The following is a 15,674-nucleotide window of genomic DNA, read 5'->3' as shown; positions in this document are numbered from 1 at the left end:
GGTCAATTTGATCGCTACGTTCGGTAATTATGTTATGTTTACGTCTCGTAGTAGCGGTGTTTTTAAATATGGCGGGCATGAGGTTTGAGTTGCTCTGGTTGGTCAGGATAATCCCTCCCCCAACCGTTCGCGCAAGCAGTTCTTATCAAACCCTGCTCAATCCTGGGGTATGAGTTCCCCCGGTTTTTACGGCCCGGAGCAGGCTCTCTGGCGGTGTGAAACCACAACACTGGCTCTAACTCCGAACAAGCCCAGAACTAGCTCCGATTTTGCGGCGGTGTGAAAGGCCTATACGAGACGTAAACATAACATAATTACCGAACGTAGCGATCAAATTGACCGGCGAGAATACGCTGTATGGGTCCTGTTTGCTTAAGAAAGCAAAGCGAGAGCCAACAAGTGTAAAAAATAAGACGTATTCGCCGCTGTTGTTGTGCTTAAAGCTAGCGGTAGCTTTAGCGTTAGCCACAAGAGCAGCGGCGTCGGGTGACGTACACACACGTTTACAGTGACGTCATCACGTTGCTCTCTTGCCGGCTCCATGGCTGTCTCCGGTCGATGTGAAACCAACCGGTTCATAACTGGGATAAGGCTGTAACCAGTTTTGAACTGACCCCAACACCAGCCTGGAACTGACTCTTGGTTCATTTTGGTGTGAAAGGCCTATTGGTGTAGTATTGAAGGCACGGACAATATCGCCCCCTGGTGACTACAATGAGGTACTACATTTAGAGGTATTTTGAGGCGCCCCCCTGTGACCATCATTACTACAACGGCACTGGTCGCTTGGTGTAATTACATACAAGCAACATTAATACTGTTTTAAAAATGTATTCTCAGTTTTAAAGTATTAATGTAGCAAACCAGTTAATATCTGTGAATTGAAACGGACATATCGCAATCTTTATTTTGACAAAGCAGACGTTAGAAACTTTATTTTAGAAGGAGGAAGATTGGCTATATGTTGTTAGCTTCACTAGCTTAAGCTAACGGTTTGTAAATACTCATACATTTATAAATTCCACATGAAGCCTATGTAGAAGTACAAAAAAAATATCTAGTGATTAACAACACGAAAACCTTCAAGATATGGGATATGACTTGTATTTTTGGAGCATAGTAGCTAGCTAAAAACACACAAGCAGAACTTCCGGTTAGACAATTAAAAATAAAAGCCAAATGGGTGCAGTTACGCACCTCGACCACCGGAGGGCAGTGTTGTTCCATGAATATTGGCGATCAGAGCCTGTTGGGTCCTGAAATAAACAAATAGACACAAATAGGACATTCAGACTTATAACTAATTCAAACAAATAAGTAGAATAATTAATAATTAAGTAATTTACTATATATACACTATATAGATTAGTAATTAGTAATGCATTAAATAAATGGGTACCTTTTAAATTGCATTGGAGATTATAACTCTGTAGCCACTTATATTACCTTTGAAATGTGTTTCTACTGTAGATTCTACTTGTTTTTTTTGTTGTCTTCAAATAATTCTGTAACTTTTTGAGGGATATATTTATATATAATATATTAATTTTCATATTGTTATTTTACCTTTAGGTTTAATTTGAACTGCTGTATTTACGCGCTGTGGCCACTAGATGTCACTAAACACTCAAAATCAACCAACACCCACAAACACCTGTAGTAAAAAGGAACGAACCCCCCAGACAAAGCTTCGCAGTGTGTCACACAGCTCACACCATGCGCTGGCTGGCTGCTGCAGCGCGGCCTCTTCGGGGCTGTGCGCTCCGGGACCGGCCCATGGACCATCAGCGGGTCATTCTCAGAAACATGGCCGTACAAGCGACCACTGAGGCGGGCAAGCTGAAGAGCATCGATGACCTGCCAGGACCGAGTTTCTCCACCACTCTCTACTGGTTATTTGTTAAAGGATATGCGGACAAGAGCCACTTAATGCAGGTACAGTGTCAAGCCAACTCACAAAAACACATTTATTGTTAGTTTTTCACTCCTGGATATGTATGTTTTAGAGAAAATGTATTCAGTCTAAAACACTTCAAAATCATGTTTTTTACTATAAAGATAATTTTCTGTTAAACAAGTTGACTTTAAATCAAGTTTGAATATGACACACATTTCACTTGTAATTGCTATGGCTAATATTAGTAGCCTATAATTAGTAGTAGTAGTAATAGCAGGGTTGTTTGTTGTAATGTGTCTGTCTGTCTGTCTGTCTGTCTGTCTGTATGTGCAGGCAGTATTAACTTTATTACTAAAGTCCTAATAATAGCAAACTTTGGGGGTTACAATAACAGTCTTTCTACATGTTTAACAAACATTTTCAAATCTTCAGATAAAGCACGTGCCAAAAAAGACAATTATCCTCCACAATCTTTGATCTGCTGCAGCTCTAAGCTGAATGGCATCATTGTGCATTGTGTTTTCATTGACAGTGGCGTTTGTACCTAGTGACCTCAGTCTCTTTAGAAAGTAAATAATATGTCTTTGTACCAGGACACAGATACAATCTTATGAGTTCACTCCAAGATATAATATAACAATAACGGACGGTAGGAATGAGTTTGAACAGGAACTGCTGTGGGCATTTACACCGTGCAAGTATTCAGAGTATTAAATACCATGCGGTAATAATATGACGAAATAAACTTATATCTATTAGCTGGAAATCTTAAGATGTCATTTTTAATTGTCAAAATTCTTCACCCTTGTTCTTGTTAAAGGTGGAGTCAGCGGTTCTGGTGACTGCTTGTTGTCGGTTTACAGAGCCTAGGCTGTGTATTAACACTTGAATTGTATTCAGCGCACACACGGTACAGACAAGTAGCAGTTCATGACGAGATATTCACTGATTACGACAAAAGTGATTTTGACAACAAGCTTTCTCCAGAATCGCTGACTCCACATTTAAACCCCAATTGTAACATTAATTCTTTCCACTGATATTGTTTTCCAGGGGGTTCAGAAGTCTCTCTACGGCCCGATATGGAGGTCTCGTTTTGGGCCTTTTGACCTGGTGAACGTGGCATCTCCGGAGCTGATTGCCCAGGTGATCCAGCAGGAGGGGCGCTACCCGATCCGGGCCGAGCTGCCTCACTGGAGGGACTACAGGGACCTCAGGGGACAGGCCTACGGGCTGCATGTCGAGTGAGTGCAGATTCAAGATTCAAAGTGTTTATTGTCATATTATATGCACAATAAGAAACATGTTCTCAGTCATACAATGAAATTCCTCCTTTGTTTTCCACAGACTGAATGCCAAGAAGGAAATATAAAATCTGCAATATGGAACAGTATTTAGTGCACCATTTTATTTAAAGCTGTACTATGTAAGAAAAAGTTGTTTTTCGTATATATTTTTTCACTGGTGTTTTTTACCCCAATAACCATTACATTTTAATTTGTTTTGTGACTCTCACGATTCTCTACCTGTCTGTACTGTGTGTGAGCTGACAAAAATCCATTGTTAATACACAGGCACACTAGGCTTTGTAAATGGGCATGTTGTAGCTATGTGGGCCACTTTTGTTTACATACCACTTTACAGAGCCTAGGCTGTTTATTAACACTAGCGCACATAATACAGACAGGAAGAGATTTTTCAACAAGCGTTCTCCAGAATCGCTGACTCCACCTTTTAAAACACATAAGCATTTAAACACAGACAAAATCACGCACAGTAAGCACAGATAACTCAAGATCACCTATCTATCTGTCTGTCTCTTTCTCTCCAGTGAGGGACCGGAGTGGTACCGGATACGCAGTGTTCTGAACCCAAAGATGTTGAAGCTCCAGGAGGTTTGTGCCTACGCTCCGATCATCCACTGTGTGGTGACTGACCTGCTGAAACGCATCCAGCTCCTACGCAGCCGCAGCCACGACCAAACCACCGTCTCGGACATCCCCGCTGAGCTCTACAAGTTCGGCTTTGAAGGTGCAAATTATTTGATTATCTTTTTTTTCTTTAAAAAAATTATATATTTTTTAGCTTTATTAGACAGTTTGTAGAGACAGATGAAATAGGGCAGAGAGGGGAATGACATGCAGAGAACGACCCGGGTCTGCTGTGAAGAGGACTTGCAACATACCATGATATTTCGTTTCAATGTATGCTGCCGAGTGAGTATTACGGTAGTGACAATACTGGTGGAGCAAGGTAGCTACTTAACCCCAAACTGCTCCAGGGGCGCTGTACTATGGCTGACCCTGCGCTCTGACACCCTCCGAAGTGTGTTAACTTGAGAAAGGATATGCAAATAGACAAATTTCAATGTGCCTTGTGTAAATTGACTAATAAAGATAACTTAGGCAAGGCAAAGCAAGGCAAGTTTATTTCTATAGCACAATTCAGACGCAAGGCCATTCATAGTGTGTTGCAAAATTTAAAGCGAATGAAAAATATGAATAGAAATAAAACATTTAAATAAAAGCAATAAAACATAAAAACAAAACTGATCCTGATTCTTATGTTCCCTGATGCAGGTATTTCTTCCATCTTGTTTGAGAGGCGGCTGGGTTGCCTAGAGGACCAGATTCCCCCCGACACGGTGCGTTTCATCGGGGCCGTGAGCGACATGCTGCGGCTCTCTGAGATCGTCATCCTGCTGCCGCGCTGGAGCAGGAACATCTTCCCCTTCTGGAAGCGCTTCGTCCAGGCCTGGGACGACCTGCACAACTCTGGTACAACCCTGCATAAATCTGCTAAATAGATACAACTAAAGATTTAGATTATTGTCATTGCATGTAAAACGCAACAAAATTTTGTTTCCAGCACCACTCCAACTAGCAGCATTTAAAAGTGCATCAATAGGTCATAATAAATAGAAGCAAATAACTCAGGTACACAGACACAACTAAATATTTAGATTAAGATATATATTTTTTTTTTTAAGATTTTAAGAGTTGAAATGGGGAGACAGACAAAGAGAGGGGGGATGACCTGCAGTAAAGGTCATCGGGTCATGTTGCTAGTTATGGTGCGCCCTCCATTTGTTTACATACCCTTTGTTTCACATCCCAGTTTACAGAGCCTAGGCTGTGGATCAACACCAGATTTCAGCGCAAACATAGTACGGACAGGTAGCGGATCGTAAAGTACATGTATACACTGTTTGCCCCTACACTAGTTGGTGAATAAACCTATATAGCCTATATATATATATATAAAAAATATAACAATATGGGGTTCTAATTTTGGAAGTAAAATAAGTCAGTAAACAGTTTGTATTGTGTGTTGTTTTAGCACGGACCCTCATCGACAGGAGAATAGCAGAGATGGACGCTCAGGTGTGCAGCGGCGAGTCGCCGGGCGGAATGTACCTGAACTACCTGCTGTCCTCTGATAGGCTGAGCCGGGGAGAGGTCTACACCACCATCACCGAGATGCTAATGGGCGGAGTGGACACGGTGAGGCACGGGCTGTGTTCCTAAAGCCCTACTAACGTCCTACTCATACTAAAAGCCCTACTAACATCCTACTCATACTAAAAGCCCTACTAACGTCCTACTCGTACTAAAAACCCTACTAACATCCTACTCATACTAAAAGCCCTAGTAACATCCTACTCATACTAAAAGCCCTACTAACGTCCTACTCGTACTAAAAACCCTACTAACATCCTACTCATACTAAAAGCCCTAGTAACATCCTACTCATACTAAAAGCCCTACTTAAATACTCATACTAAAAGCCCTACTAATGTCCTACTCATACTCACTTTGATGTCAATTAGAGTATGTGATGGTTGTGTATGTCTTTTTGAGTTCGGTAGGCGAGAAATGCCTGGATGAGTACTAACTTCCGGGAAGATTTTGTGTATGGATCGAATGCACAATGCTCTGAATGATACTTTTCCTACTCAACTGCCCCACAATGCATTGCGTCTTTTTTCAAACGAAATGGACGTTTTTTTTTTAAATTCTTTATTGCTCTTGTATACTTCACTGTAAACGGTCCGACGAACCCCGCATACACAATCGATCGTTAAGTAGACAGTATGTAGTATATACATGTTGTAGGAGGGAGGACGGTAGTATGACTTTTCGAAAACAGCCACGGCATGATGCTATCAGTCCATCCATGATACAGATAGCAGGGCTGTGTGTGCGTCATTATCCTCTCTGTTGCTTTGATTCTCTGCCCAGTGTTTATGCTTTAGTGGTTTTTAACTGTTATGATTGAAATCTTGTTATCTAGGAAATCAGTTTAAGTGACATTAAGCCTATAAGTAATTTCAGTGACAAACGCTCTGTAAAGGTGTTTGTAAATGTTTCCATCACTCTGCTTTCAGGCACATTTCGTATCTCAGTAAGAAAATTGTAAGAAAAGGGTGGAAACGCAAAAAAATTAAATAATCCTCTTATTTGAAAAAAAGTTTTATGCTCGATTGAAATCGGTATGATTTTTCAATTGTCCACAAGCAACTGCTCACCGTCAGTTATAAACAAGAGCAATGTTATGATGAAATAAATAAGTTAAAGTATGTCCCAATTGTAGCATACTGCATGCTAACAAGATACTTTTTATGATCAGCTGTAGTATGTAGAATAGGAAAAAAAGAGTTTGCGATTTGAAACGCAGGGTAACGCGCCCCACACACATCCTACCTCTACTGCGCGTCTACCTCGCGTCTGCGTCTGACTTTTGGTCACAGACTGTGAAATCAACGTAGAGCGAGCACACATCCAACCTCAGACGCACTGCTGAGGCGCGTCGGAGGCACGTCTGCAGCGCCGCTCCCCTTCACCTCAGGAGGCTCGCCTATTTTTTTCTGAGAGCAGCGCGTCTCTCTCGCGTCTCTGTGCTTTAACTGATAGAGAAATACTCTGCTGACAGTCATACCAGCAGCATTCACTCTAGTTACACGTTTACCCGGTGTGTTTATTTCAAAATAAAACATCCCTCAGTCGTATACGCAAATAATCCCTTTATTTCACGATGTAATTGTGCAATCAAAATCCGAGGGATTCAAAACCTAATTTTCAATTAGTTCTGGCAATTCATTTTTGGATAAATGACACATATAGAGATCCAATATAGTGAAGAAATAAAAAAGATCATGATGAGCGCAACAGTTTTCCGTTGCTCTATCTGTGTCTACGGCCTTCTTCTTCCCCGACCACACCCCCCTCTCTCTCTCCCGTATAAATCAGTAAAGTGATTTTTGAAATACTCTGCTGAGAGTCATATTGACTTCATACTGGCAGCTTTCGCTGTAGTTTCACCATTTCCTGGTGTGTCCCCTTCAAAATAAAACTTACAACAAGCGAAAATATGGCAAAAAAAAAGAAAAAAAATGGCAATGGGGCGCACGGATTACTGTCCAGACTCAATATAAATCATATGCATCATAGATGACATGAAATAACTTCATTTTTAATGGGAATTATCTATGAAAACTCTATGTAGAAAGATAGGGCTTTTAGAAGCAGCGCTGCAGCAGCAGCTGCTGAGACGTTGCATGTGTGTCCGAGAAAAGTCCGAGAGAGGCAGCAGTAAGGTAACGCGACGCGCTCCAGAGGTAGACGCAGGATGTGTGTGGGGCGCGTAAGGGTCTGCTGCAACCAGACTTCTTTCAACACATGACATGAATGGATAAACAGATATGAATATCTTCATGAATAACATTATTTTTTAAATACCAAAGCTCTAGTCTTATTTATCTTTATATTAACATTTATGAATTCAAATTCTAACTTTATGAAGAAGCTAAATTATCTGACTACTTCATTTTAGATTCAAACCCTCCACGAGGCTCATGTTGAAATCAGTGTAATTTGGCCCAAGGGAATCAAATCCGTGAACAACAGCCTCAGCCAGCCAGCAGCTCTGTGGCTCTGTGCTGCAGGTCTGGTTTAGTATTTGCTCGTTGGTGCAGTTACGGAGCGTGTCTGGCTGCATTCCCAGGAGAGGTTGAGACTTGCTGTTGTTTTTTTGAACTGCGAGCTGAAAGTTTGAGAAATATCTGGGTTATCTCTGTGACGTGTGTGTGACGTGACGTGTGGTTTAAAGGTGACATACAGCTCCTGAAGAAAAAAAATAAGAGACCAGCCTGGATTTGTCTTAAATCTTCATCTCTACATAACGTTTTGAAAATGCTCTGAATGACAAAAAATGTATTGGAATTTTGTAGAAATATTGTCAGTAGTTTATATTGTAAAACCAAAATGTTCATTCTACTCAAACAAATGCCTACAAATAGTAAAACGAGAGACACTGAACATTTTATTTGGAGTGGTCTCTTAATTTTTTTCCGGAGCTGTATAAGGCCCATTTTCAGACTCTAACTTGTGTTTCTAATAGAAGATGTCTACATAATCCAACAAGGCTAATTTTCTCTAATGTGATAAATTAACTTGAATGTTGTAAACAGACTAGTATTAACTTTTAGCAGTCGAATCATGTGAAGGTACTAAAAGTTAATATTAGCCTATATACAAGAACATTCAAGTTAAAATGTCTACATAGTTTATTGTTCAAAATCCCCTCTTTCTCACACTGCCCGTTTGCTGCTGCTCGGATTTTTCGGCTCCCACAGTATTTGCACATCACCTCTGCAGCTAGGCAACCACTGTTACTGCGTTTAGAATAATTTGAACTCTTTTTTTGTTCCAGAACAGTGACTCTTTGTGTGAGAAGGACCAGCATTTTACTTCCAACAGGCTGCCTGTATTAAAATATATTTGTTTATAAATGCTGTAAACATTATAACTAGCACAGTGAATGACAGGACTGCACTTTGACGATGTTGCTTTGTCCACCACTTTACTGCAGACTGAAATATTTCTATCCTAGTGAAATATTAGGTAGCTTCTTGTCCTTGAAGGCCACCGTAGCTTTTGTAAATTCTCCAAAGGGGAGGGGTTAGCAAGGGAGCGTTGACATCTAGCTCTTTCACCACTAGATGACAAATCAAATCAAATCAAATCAGTTTTATTCCTATAGCCCAATATCACAAATAGACATTTGCCTCAGTGGGCTTTACATTCCATACAGTATGACACCCTGCCCTTAGACCCTTAGCTCGACTGAGAAAAAACTCTCAGTAAAAAAAACCTTTACCGGGATTAAATAAATGCCACTAAATATTCCGATTCTGTTTGTGTTCCCCTGACCTCAGACCTCCAACACGTTGTCATGGGCGATGTATCACCTGGCGAGGAGCGGTGGTTGTCAGGAGCGACTGTACAGAGAGGTGAGCGCTGTGTGTCCAGACAGACGAGAGCCCAGCACAGACGACCTGAGCAGGATGCCCTACCTCAAGGCTGTGATCAAGGAGACGCTACGGTGAGACCACTGAGGGTTGGGTTGTTTTTTTGTTTTTTTCACTTAAATTTTTATTTCAAAATTCACATAGACAGTCCACAGTCAAAAATAATACAGTAAACAAAAAACCAAACAGAAAGTCTGGCTTGGGAGTTACATTGTTGGGTTGTTTTTTTAAGATTTATTTTTTGGGGGTATTTTATATTTATTTTTTTATTAGACTGTTTGGAGAGACAGAGGTGAAATGGGGCAGAGAGGGGAATGACATGCAGAGAACGACCCGGGCTGGATTCTAACCACTACACCACTTGCGCCTCCAAGACAGCTGTTTTTATTAGTCTATCAGTATTTTGAAATGTCTGAGTAAAATAATAGCACATTTTTTTTGTGTTTTTGAAACCTTGACTTTTTCAAACTGCGGTATACATTGAAACAGGTTATCCATGCCTACTGTCAGCAATGTGGTCTCAACCCATTTGGCTTGAGACCAATTACAACAAGCAACATGTAGTTGTGACACCCCATGACCGATTGATTGCATTTGTCCTTTTAGAAAGACATGGAACACTTGACAAGAGAAATGCAGCATTTTTTTGTTGTAGAAATATTTTTGTTCTGCTTTGAAATCCCCTTAGGCGAGGAACCCTTTCTAGGAGTGAACAGTTTCTTATCTTTTACTATTATTAAAGGTGCTCCGAGGAACTTTCAGTTTGTGTTCTTTCTTGTACACCTTTTGGAGTGTGTTAGTGTTTTTACTACGCCAGCTGTTGTTCCTGGGTGAGCGTATACCCATGACAAAGGCATTAGAAAAAACTATATAAAAATATAATTATTTGTTTGCGCTGATGGTCTCGGTTGCTGTTACATGTAAATTATGATCATCAGAGGAAAAATTAGACTGTTTCAGAAATATTTAAAAGTTCCTCGTAGCATCTTTTAAATAAAAATTAACAGGTAATACACTCTTTCATTTGAGGTTTTGCAAGACGTTCCACTTGAATTGTTTCTCCTTATCTTTCTGTGGTTGAGCAAACCGCATCTTGTATCCGGGGTTGAGTTATGGTCCATTTCCAGTCACTGTGGGTGTAATATTGGCAACACGTGTATCATTTTGCAAATACTCAAGTGCCGGCTTGTTTTTGACGTATTTTATAGTATTTGCCAACAAAGCCCAAGTATTTTGAAAGAGTGCTTTTGCAGAATATCGTTTATAACTTGGAATGCATGATCTTATGGTAATGTATATTACACTTAAGTTTTGCTTTTGTGTTTGCTGAGATCTCAGATACGGAGATTAACTGCTTGCACTGGAATAATGTTGCTGGTCTTAACTTTTTATGTAACACTGATAAATCATTATTGTTGTATGAATAAGTCCATCTGACATCACTATATTAGAATATTTTTAAGTTGGTTCCACCGCTTTGCATAACACATGGTATACCAAAAGTATGTTGACACCTGAAGCCTTCCCTACCAGTGTAAATAACATCTATGTATAATGGAGGTGTCCACATGCTTTTGACCAAATAGTAAAATTTAGCTGCCCCTCTAACCTTAAAGCTTATGTGTTAATGCGTCAGTAATAATAATAATCCTTTACATATTTTAAATAGACCTTGTGTCGCTTGAATAAAGCTGATTGATTGATTGATTGATTGAATCCATTGATGTAAAACTAACAGACCATTGTCTCCTGTGTCTTCCCCCTCCAGCCTTTATCCTGTTGTCCCTGGAAACGGACGTTTTATTATAGAGAACGAGGTGATTGTAGACAACTACTGGTTCCCTAAGAAGGTGAGAAAGCAGGGAGGGACGCACTGTCCACTACAACTGCTGCTTTAACTTTCACACACAATGACTTTCAAAACAAGTTATTCTGGGCTTTTGGGTCATACATTATTTCAGATTTATCTAATTTAAAATAGGGGCAATGCATATTAATGAACACTTGTGTAAACATGCAAGAAATATAGACGTTGCATAATTTACATCCTCAGTCCCTTTGGCAGGTTGGTGTCAAATATACAACTTAAAACACAATCAATCAACAAGAAAATTAACAGTAAAAGGGAAAAAAAATAAACAATGTTGTTCAAGAAAAACTAGAAATTGGAGGATGCTTGTTTTCAAAATCTCTTTTTCTCAATAGCTCCTCATGATCTGCTACCTGAATGTCTAGTGTTAATACACATACTACCAGTGGTGTAGTGGGGGGTATACGCAGGTATACGGCGTATACCCACTTATTTTTCAGGCGACATTGCGTATACCCACTTCTAACGGCCGCGACTGCGGGACTTGTTGCTGCCACCCGTCCCGTTTTCCCCGAAATTGTTCTCTTTTTTTCACCAGCTGTCCCGGGAAAAGAAAAATCTCTCCCGGGACACAATTTGTCCCGTTTTTTGGGGAAAATGACAGAACCTCATTTGATTTCCTTCGTTCAGTAGTTCAGGCCTTTTCACACGGGCCGAGGCGTTTGTTTCGCCCACTAATGCATTCTCAATAGAGAGGCGAGCGGGCAGAGAGAAGGCGGCAAGCGTGCAGGGGCGGTCTTAACAATCTCGGGGCCCGTTTCAAGACCCTGTGGGGGGGCCCCACATTTTTTTCTATGAATAATGCTTGTGCATGCTCCCCGCAAAAATAAAAAAGATTGTGGAAACCAGTTGGTTCATAGACGGATTATAAGATTTAAAGTAAAATGCATCAATCTGATGCACTTTCAGAGGAAAATTTAGATTCAAATCAAATCTTGAGCTGCAGAAGGAACATTATTTTTCTTAAACAGGCAGCACTCTTTACTCTTCAACTGTAAAAACATTTCAGTAGATTGGTCTGCAGATCCATGTTATATGATGGAGGGGCCCATTGCAACAGATACAGGGTGGAAAGCTACTTTTTATGAACAGTATAGAATTTACACGTATAAAGCTTATTCCTGTATGTGTGTGGGGGCCTTAGAGGCCCCTTATGAAGCCCATAAGACATAGCTAATAATGCTTTTGTTTTGCACTTGCTTTTCTATTTTTCACCTGCTAGGGGCCATGATGATTTATTTCCTATTCCTTTTTGGACCCTAGGCTGTTATTGACATGAGTGACTGAGCTCTTTGACAATGTGACATGTAAAGTTACTATCAGTATCTCTGGCTTAGGGCCCCCCTGAGCCCTTGGGCCCCTGGGCCTGGTTACATGCAGTTTTCTTCTCAAAATGCACCAGATTGATAGCCTGGAAATCCTGACCCTGATATCTTGAACGATAGAGGGTCTGGCGACGATCAATAGTAATTTCCAACTCTAGGGGCGGCTCCTACTCGTGCATTTCAAATGCCACTGCACGCAGTTGGATAGCACTACAACCAATCAGAGCGATGCACAAGTGACGTAAGCCCCGTTCGTTTAGCGAACAGCTGTTAAACTGTTAAATTAAACGTTTGCCGTTGTCGGTCGGCAAAACAGAACATTCCACTTACTTGCTAGTGAAAGCTATGAGTCCCGTCTTCCAATTCGTTAAGGGTCGAGGCCAAAGCAGTCTCAAACTCACACAACATATCCGCAGCCATCTTTGATGTTTACTATCACAGCTTCGACGTCGCATGCACGTCACTGTCGTCATCCGGTTACGTCCTCCCCAGAGCAACATATAAAGGGCTCTGGCGCGCCCATATTAGATAGAACCAATTGAAACGTTATACCAGATTTCTGGTAGTCTTGATAAGCTTCAACGGAGCGTCTCCAGACCAACACGCGCAGCAAATTTAATTTGCCAGCGCCTAGTGGCAGGTCTGGGAATGCCAGGCTACCAGATTGATGAATTTTACTTTAAAAGGTTGCATTTTTTTCTTCCGGGGGAGCATTCCCCCGGACCCCCCTAGAAGGTCCAGGGTCCCCACCTCAGTCTCCCTATTTAGCCTACTGTGCAAACAGTGATGGTTCGACAGACCGTAGCGGCAGTCAGCTGTCAGGACAGTGAACTCCCCCCCCCCCCACTCGCACTAATGGCTGTAAATGGAGCGGACACGGAGGCTAAACATATAGCCGTTCTGCCAGCTACGCTCTCTATATCTTATAGGCTATTCATGCATTAGGCCTGTGTTGGACCACTACTCACGAGTGGCTGTGTGAGGCAGCGCAATTATGGGAAATATAGGACCGGCAAAAGCGGATGCGCGCGCAGTACAATTTAGAGTATACCCACTTCTCCAGGCACCACTACACCACTGCATACTACTGTAGACTCTGTAAACTGTTAGGTTGCTATGGTGGCCCCTTTGTTTACATACTAGTTTACAGAGCCTATAAGCTGTGTATTTAACCCTGTTTTTTTTCCAGTGCACGCACAGTACAGACAGGTAGTGGATCATGAGGAGATATTCACTGATTTTGACAAAAATGTATTTTGACAACAAGCGTTCTCCAGAATCGCTGACTCCACCTTTAACTCTCACATAGTGACTTGTTACAACATAAGTTATTCAGTGCTTCTGTTCAGAAATGAGAATAAATTGACGTGACATTAAACTAAATCCCCTTCCATTCCGCTCCCAGACTCAGTTCCATCTCTGTCACTACGCGGCCAGTCACGATGCGTTGGAGTTCGTAGACGCGGAGAGCTTCCTGCCTGAGCGCTGGCTGCGTGCGGAGGCTCCGGGCTGCGGGAGCGGACAGGGCCGCGGCAGAGGCAGGGCCACACCAGGCTTCTACCAGCACCATCCCTACTGCTTCATCCCCTTTGGGGTGGGAGTCAGGGGCTGTGTGGGCAAGAGGGTCGCTGAGATGGAGATGTACTTCGCTCTGACCAGGGTGAGTGACGGACAGACGGAACTACTTCCTCATAGAATACTGAAGTTTGTTTATTCAGCCTGTGTTGTCGGTTTTCAATCATTTTGTCAAAATCAGTGAATATCTCCTCATGATCCGCTACCACCCCAGTACAGTGTATGAAAAAAAATCCAGTGTTAACATGGAGCCTATGCTCTGTAAAAGGGCATGTTGCTAGCTACGGTGGCCCCTTTGTTTACACAGCAGTTTACAATCAAAGGCTGATATTGACACAGATATGGATTGTGAATGTAGTTATGAGTGTGTGTCATGTTTCAGATCCTGCAGCAGTATGAGCTGCAGCCTGAGGAGGGGGCACCGATCGTTGAGCCCAAAACTAGAACTCTGCTCATCCCTGGAGGACCCATCAACCTGCGATTCCTGCCCCGCGCCTGATGGGGGCGCCACTGACAATCAAACACTGTTACAGTTGTTATTCCCATTCTACATGGAAATCTAGAATGGTGTCAACTGCAACATAACCCAATCTAAATCACTGATTCATCGGTTACATTCTAGCCATCGCCAAATGAGTTGACACAATTTTGATTAAGCCTATCAGCTCCACAAAACTCTCTCTGTATTTCTCAGTATGGCAGCGTTTACAAACTGGTGTCACCCCCCCTGACACTGGTGCAGGAGTTCAGAAAAATCCCAACAAGAGCCCAAGAAATGTTTCAGTTGTTGATACTAGAGCAAAATAAACCTGGCTGTGCTCATAAGGGCGAGGTGAATTTAAACAGCCATGTCAATCATCTCATGAGAGTATTTTTATAAAACTAAAAGGCTTTCTGTCAAAAACTGAAAAATGAATCCATGTATTGATGAGAGTAATTTTAATGTTTTATTCACCGGCCTCCAATAATCAGCTGTGCAGGTTAGAGAAAAGTACTGAGTTTTATTTATTTATTATTGAGTATTTGTGTTTTATTGTTAAATTGTAACTTTATGAAAAGCACATTGTGGTGTGCTTAGATGTTATGAAATGTGCTTTGTATATAAAGTTCTCCTTTTTACATTAGGACACACCCGCTTACACACACACACACACACACACACACACACACATATACGCACTCACACACACACACACACACACGCACACGCAGACACACACACACACGCCAACCCACTCACTCTCACACACACTTATTTTTTATTAAAGTGTTTAACTTTGATCTCAACGCGCAGACTTCGCTTTCTACACAATATAAAATATTAATCTGTGCATTTGTTTGCACAAGCCTAATTGCGCGTGTGTGTGTGTGTGTGTGTGTGTGTGTGTGTGTGTGCATGTGTGTGTGTGTGCAGCAAAGTTAACTGACTCATTGTACTTTGCAGAGACACGTATATTGACATTAGTAAAGAAGTCAGTGAGTCACGCGTGAGTTACATCACATCTGAAGTGACTAATATGTTCTGAAATCAAACAGGTGCATTCAGTTGTCCTCTGGTAGTTCCTACGTGTGTAGTGTTGTTTACAGCGAAATACAATTTTTCTAAAATGAATTTATTATGCTTGTGTTGTAAAATGAATATAAATAATATTGTAATGGCCTTATTGCTCTTTGCCAATACTGTTACTAATACTAGTG

At 41.4% G+C, this 15,674-nt stretch overlaps 1 protein-coding gene across 1 annotated transcript; it reads left to right on the top strand.

Moving 5' to 3' along the window:
• The first annotated feature begins 1,710 nt into the window (after positions 1–1,710).
• cyp27a2 (cytochrome P450 family 27 subfamily A member 2) lies at positions 1,711–15,577 on the top strand. Its single transcript, XM_080053060.1, has 9 exons — positions 1,711–1,935; positions 2,951–3,141; positions 3,729–3,928; positions 4,477–4,674; positions 5,237–5,400; positions 9,114–9,280; positions 10,975–11,056; positions 13,807–14,061; positions 14,359–15,577. Exons 1-9 carry the CDS (start codon positions 1,717–1,719, stop codon positions 14,473–14,475), a joined length of 1,593 nt encoding a protein of 530 aa, XP_079909186.1. The 5' UTR covers positions 1,711–1,716; the 3' UTR covers positions 14,476–15,577.
• Positions 15,578–15,674: the final 97 nt, after the last annotated feature.

This window comes from Ammodytes marinus (assembly GCF_949987685.1).
Source record: "Ammodytes marinus genome assembly, chromosome: 24".
NCBI classification, from domain to species: Eukaryota; Metazoa; Chordata; class Actinopteri; order Uranoscopiformes; family Ammodytidae; genus Ammodytes; species Ammodytes marinus.
Note: the sequence above shows the minus strand (reverse complement) of the source record. Positions and strands in the feature narration are given on the sequence as shown.

What these genes read in the sequence shown, in the direction of transcription:
- cyp27a2 (XM_080053060.1), top strand. Translation starts at nt 1,717, where the DNA reads ATGCGCTGGCTGGCTGCTGCAGCGCGGCCTCTTCGGGGCTGTGCGCTC. An exon ending in ACAAGAGCCACTTAATGCAG is followed by an intron (nt 1,936 to 2,950) that starts GTACAGTGTCAA and finishes ATTGTTTTCCAG; the next exon opens with GGGGTTCAGAAGTCTCTCTA. An exon ending in CTACAAGTTCGGCTTTGAAG is followed by an intron (nt 3,929 to 4,476) that starts GTGCAAATTATT and finishes TCCCTGATGCAG; the next exon opens with GTATTTCTTCCATCTTGTTT.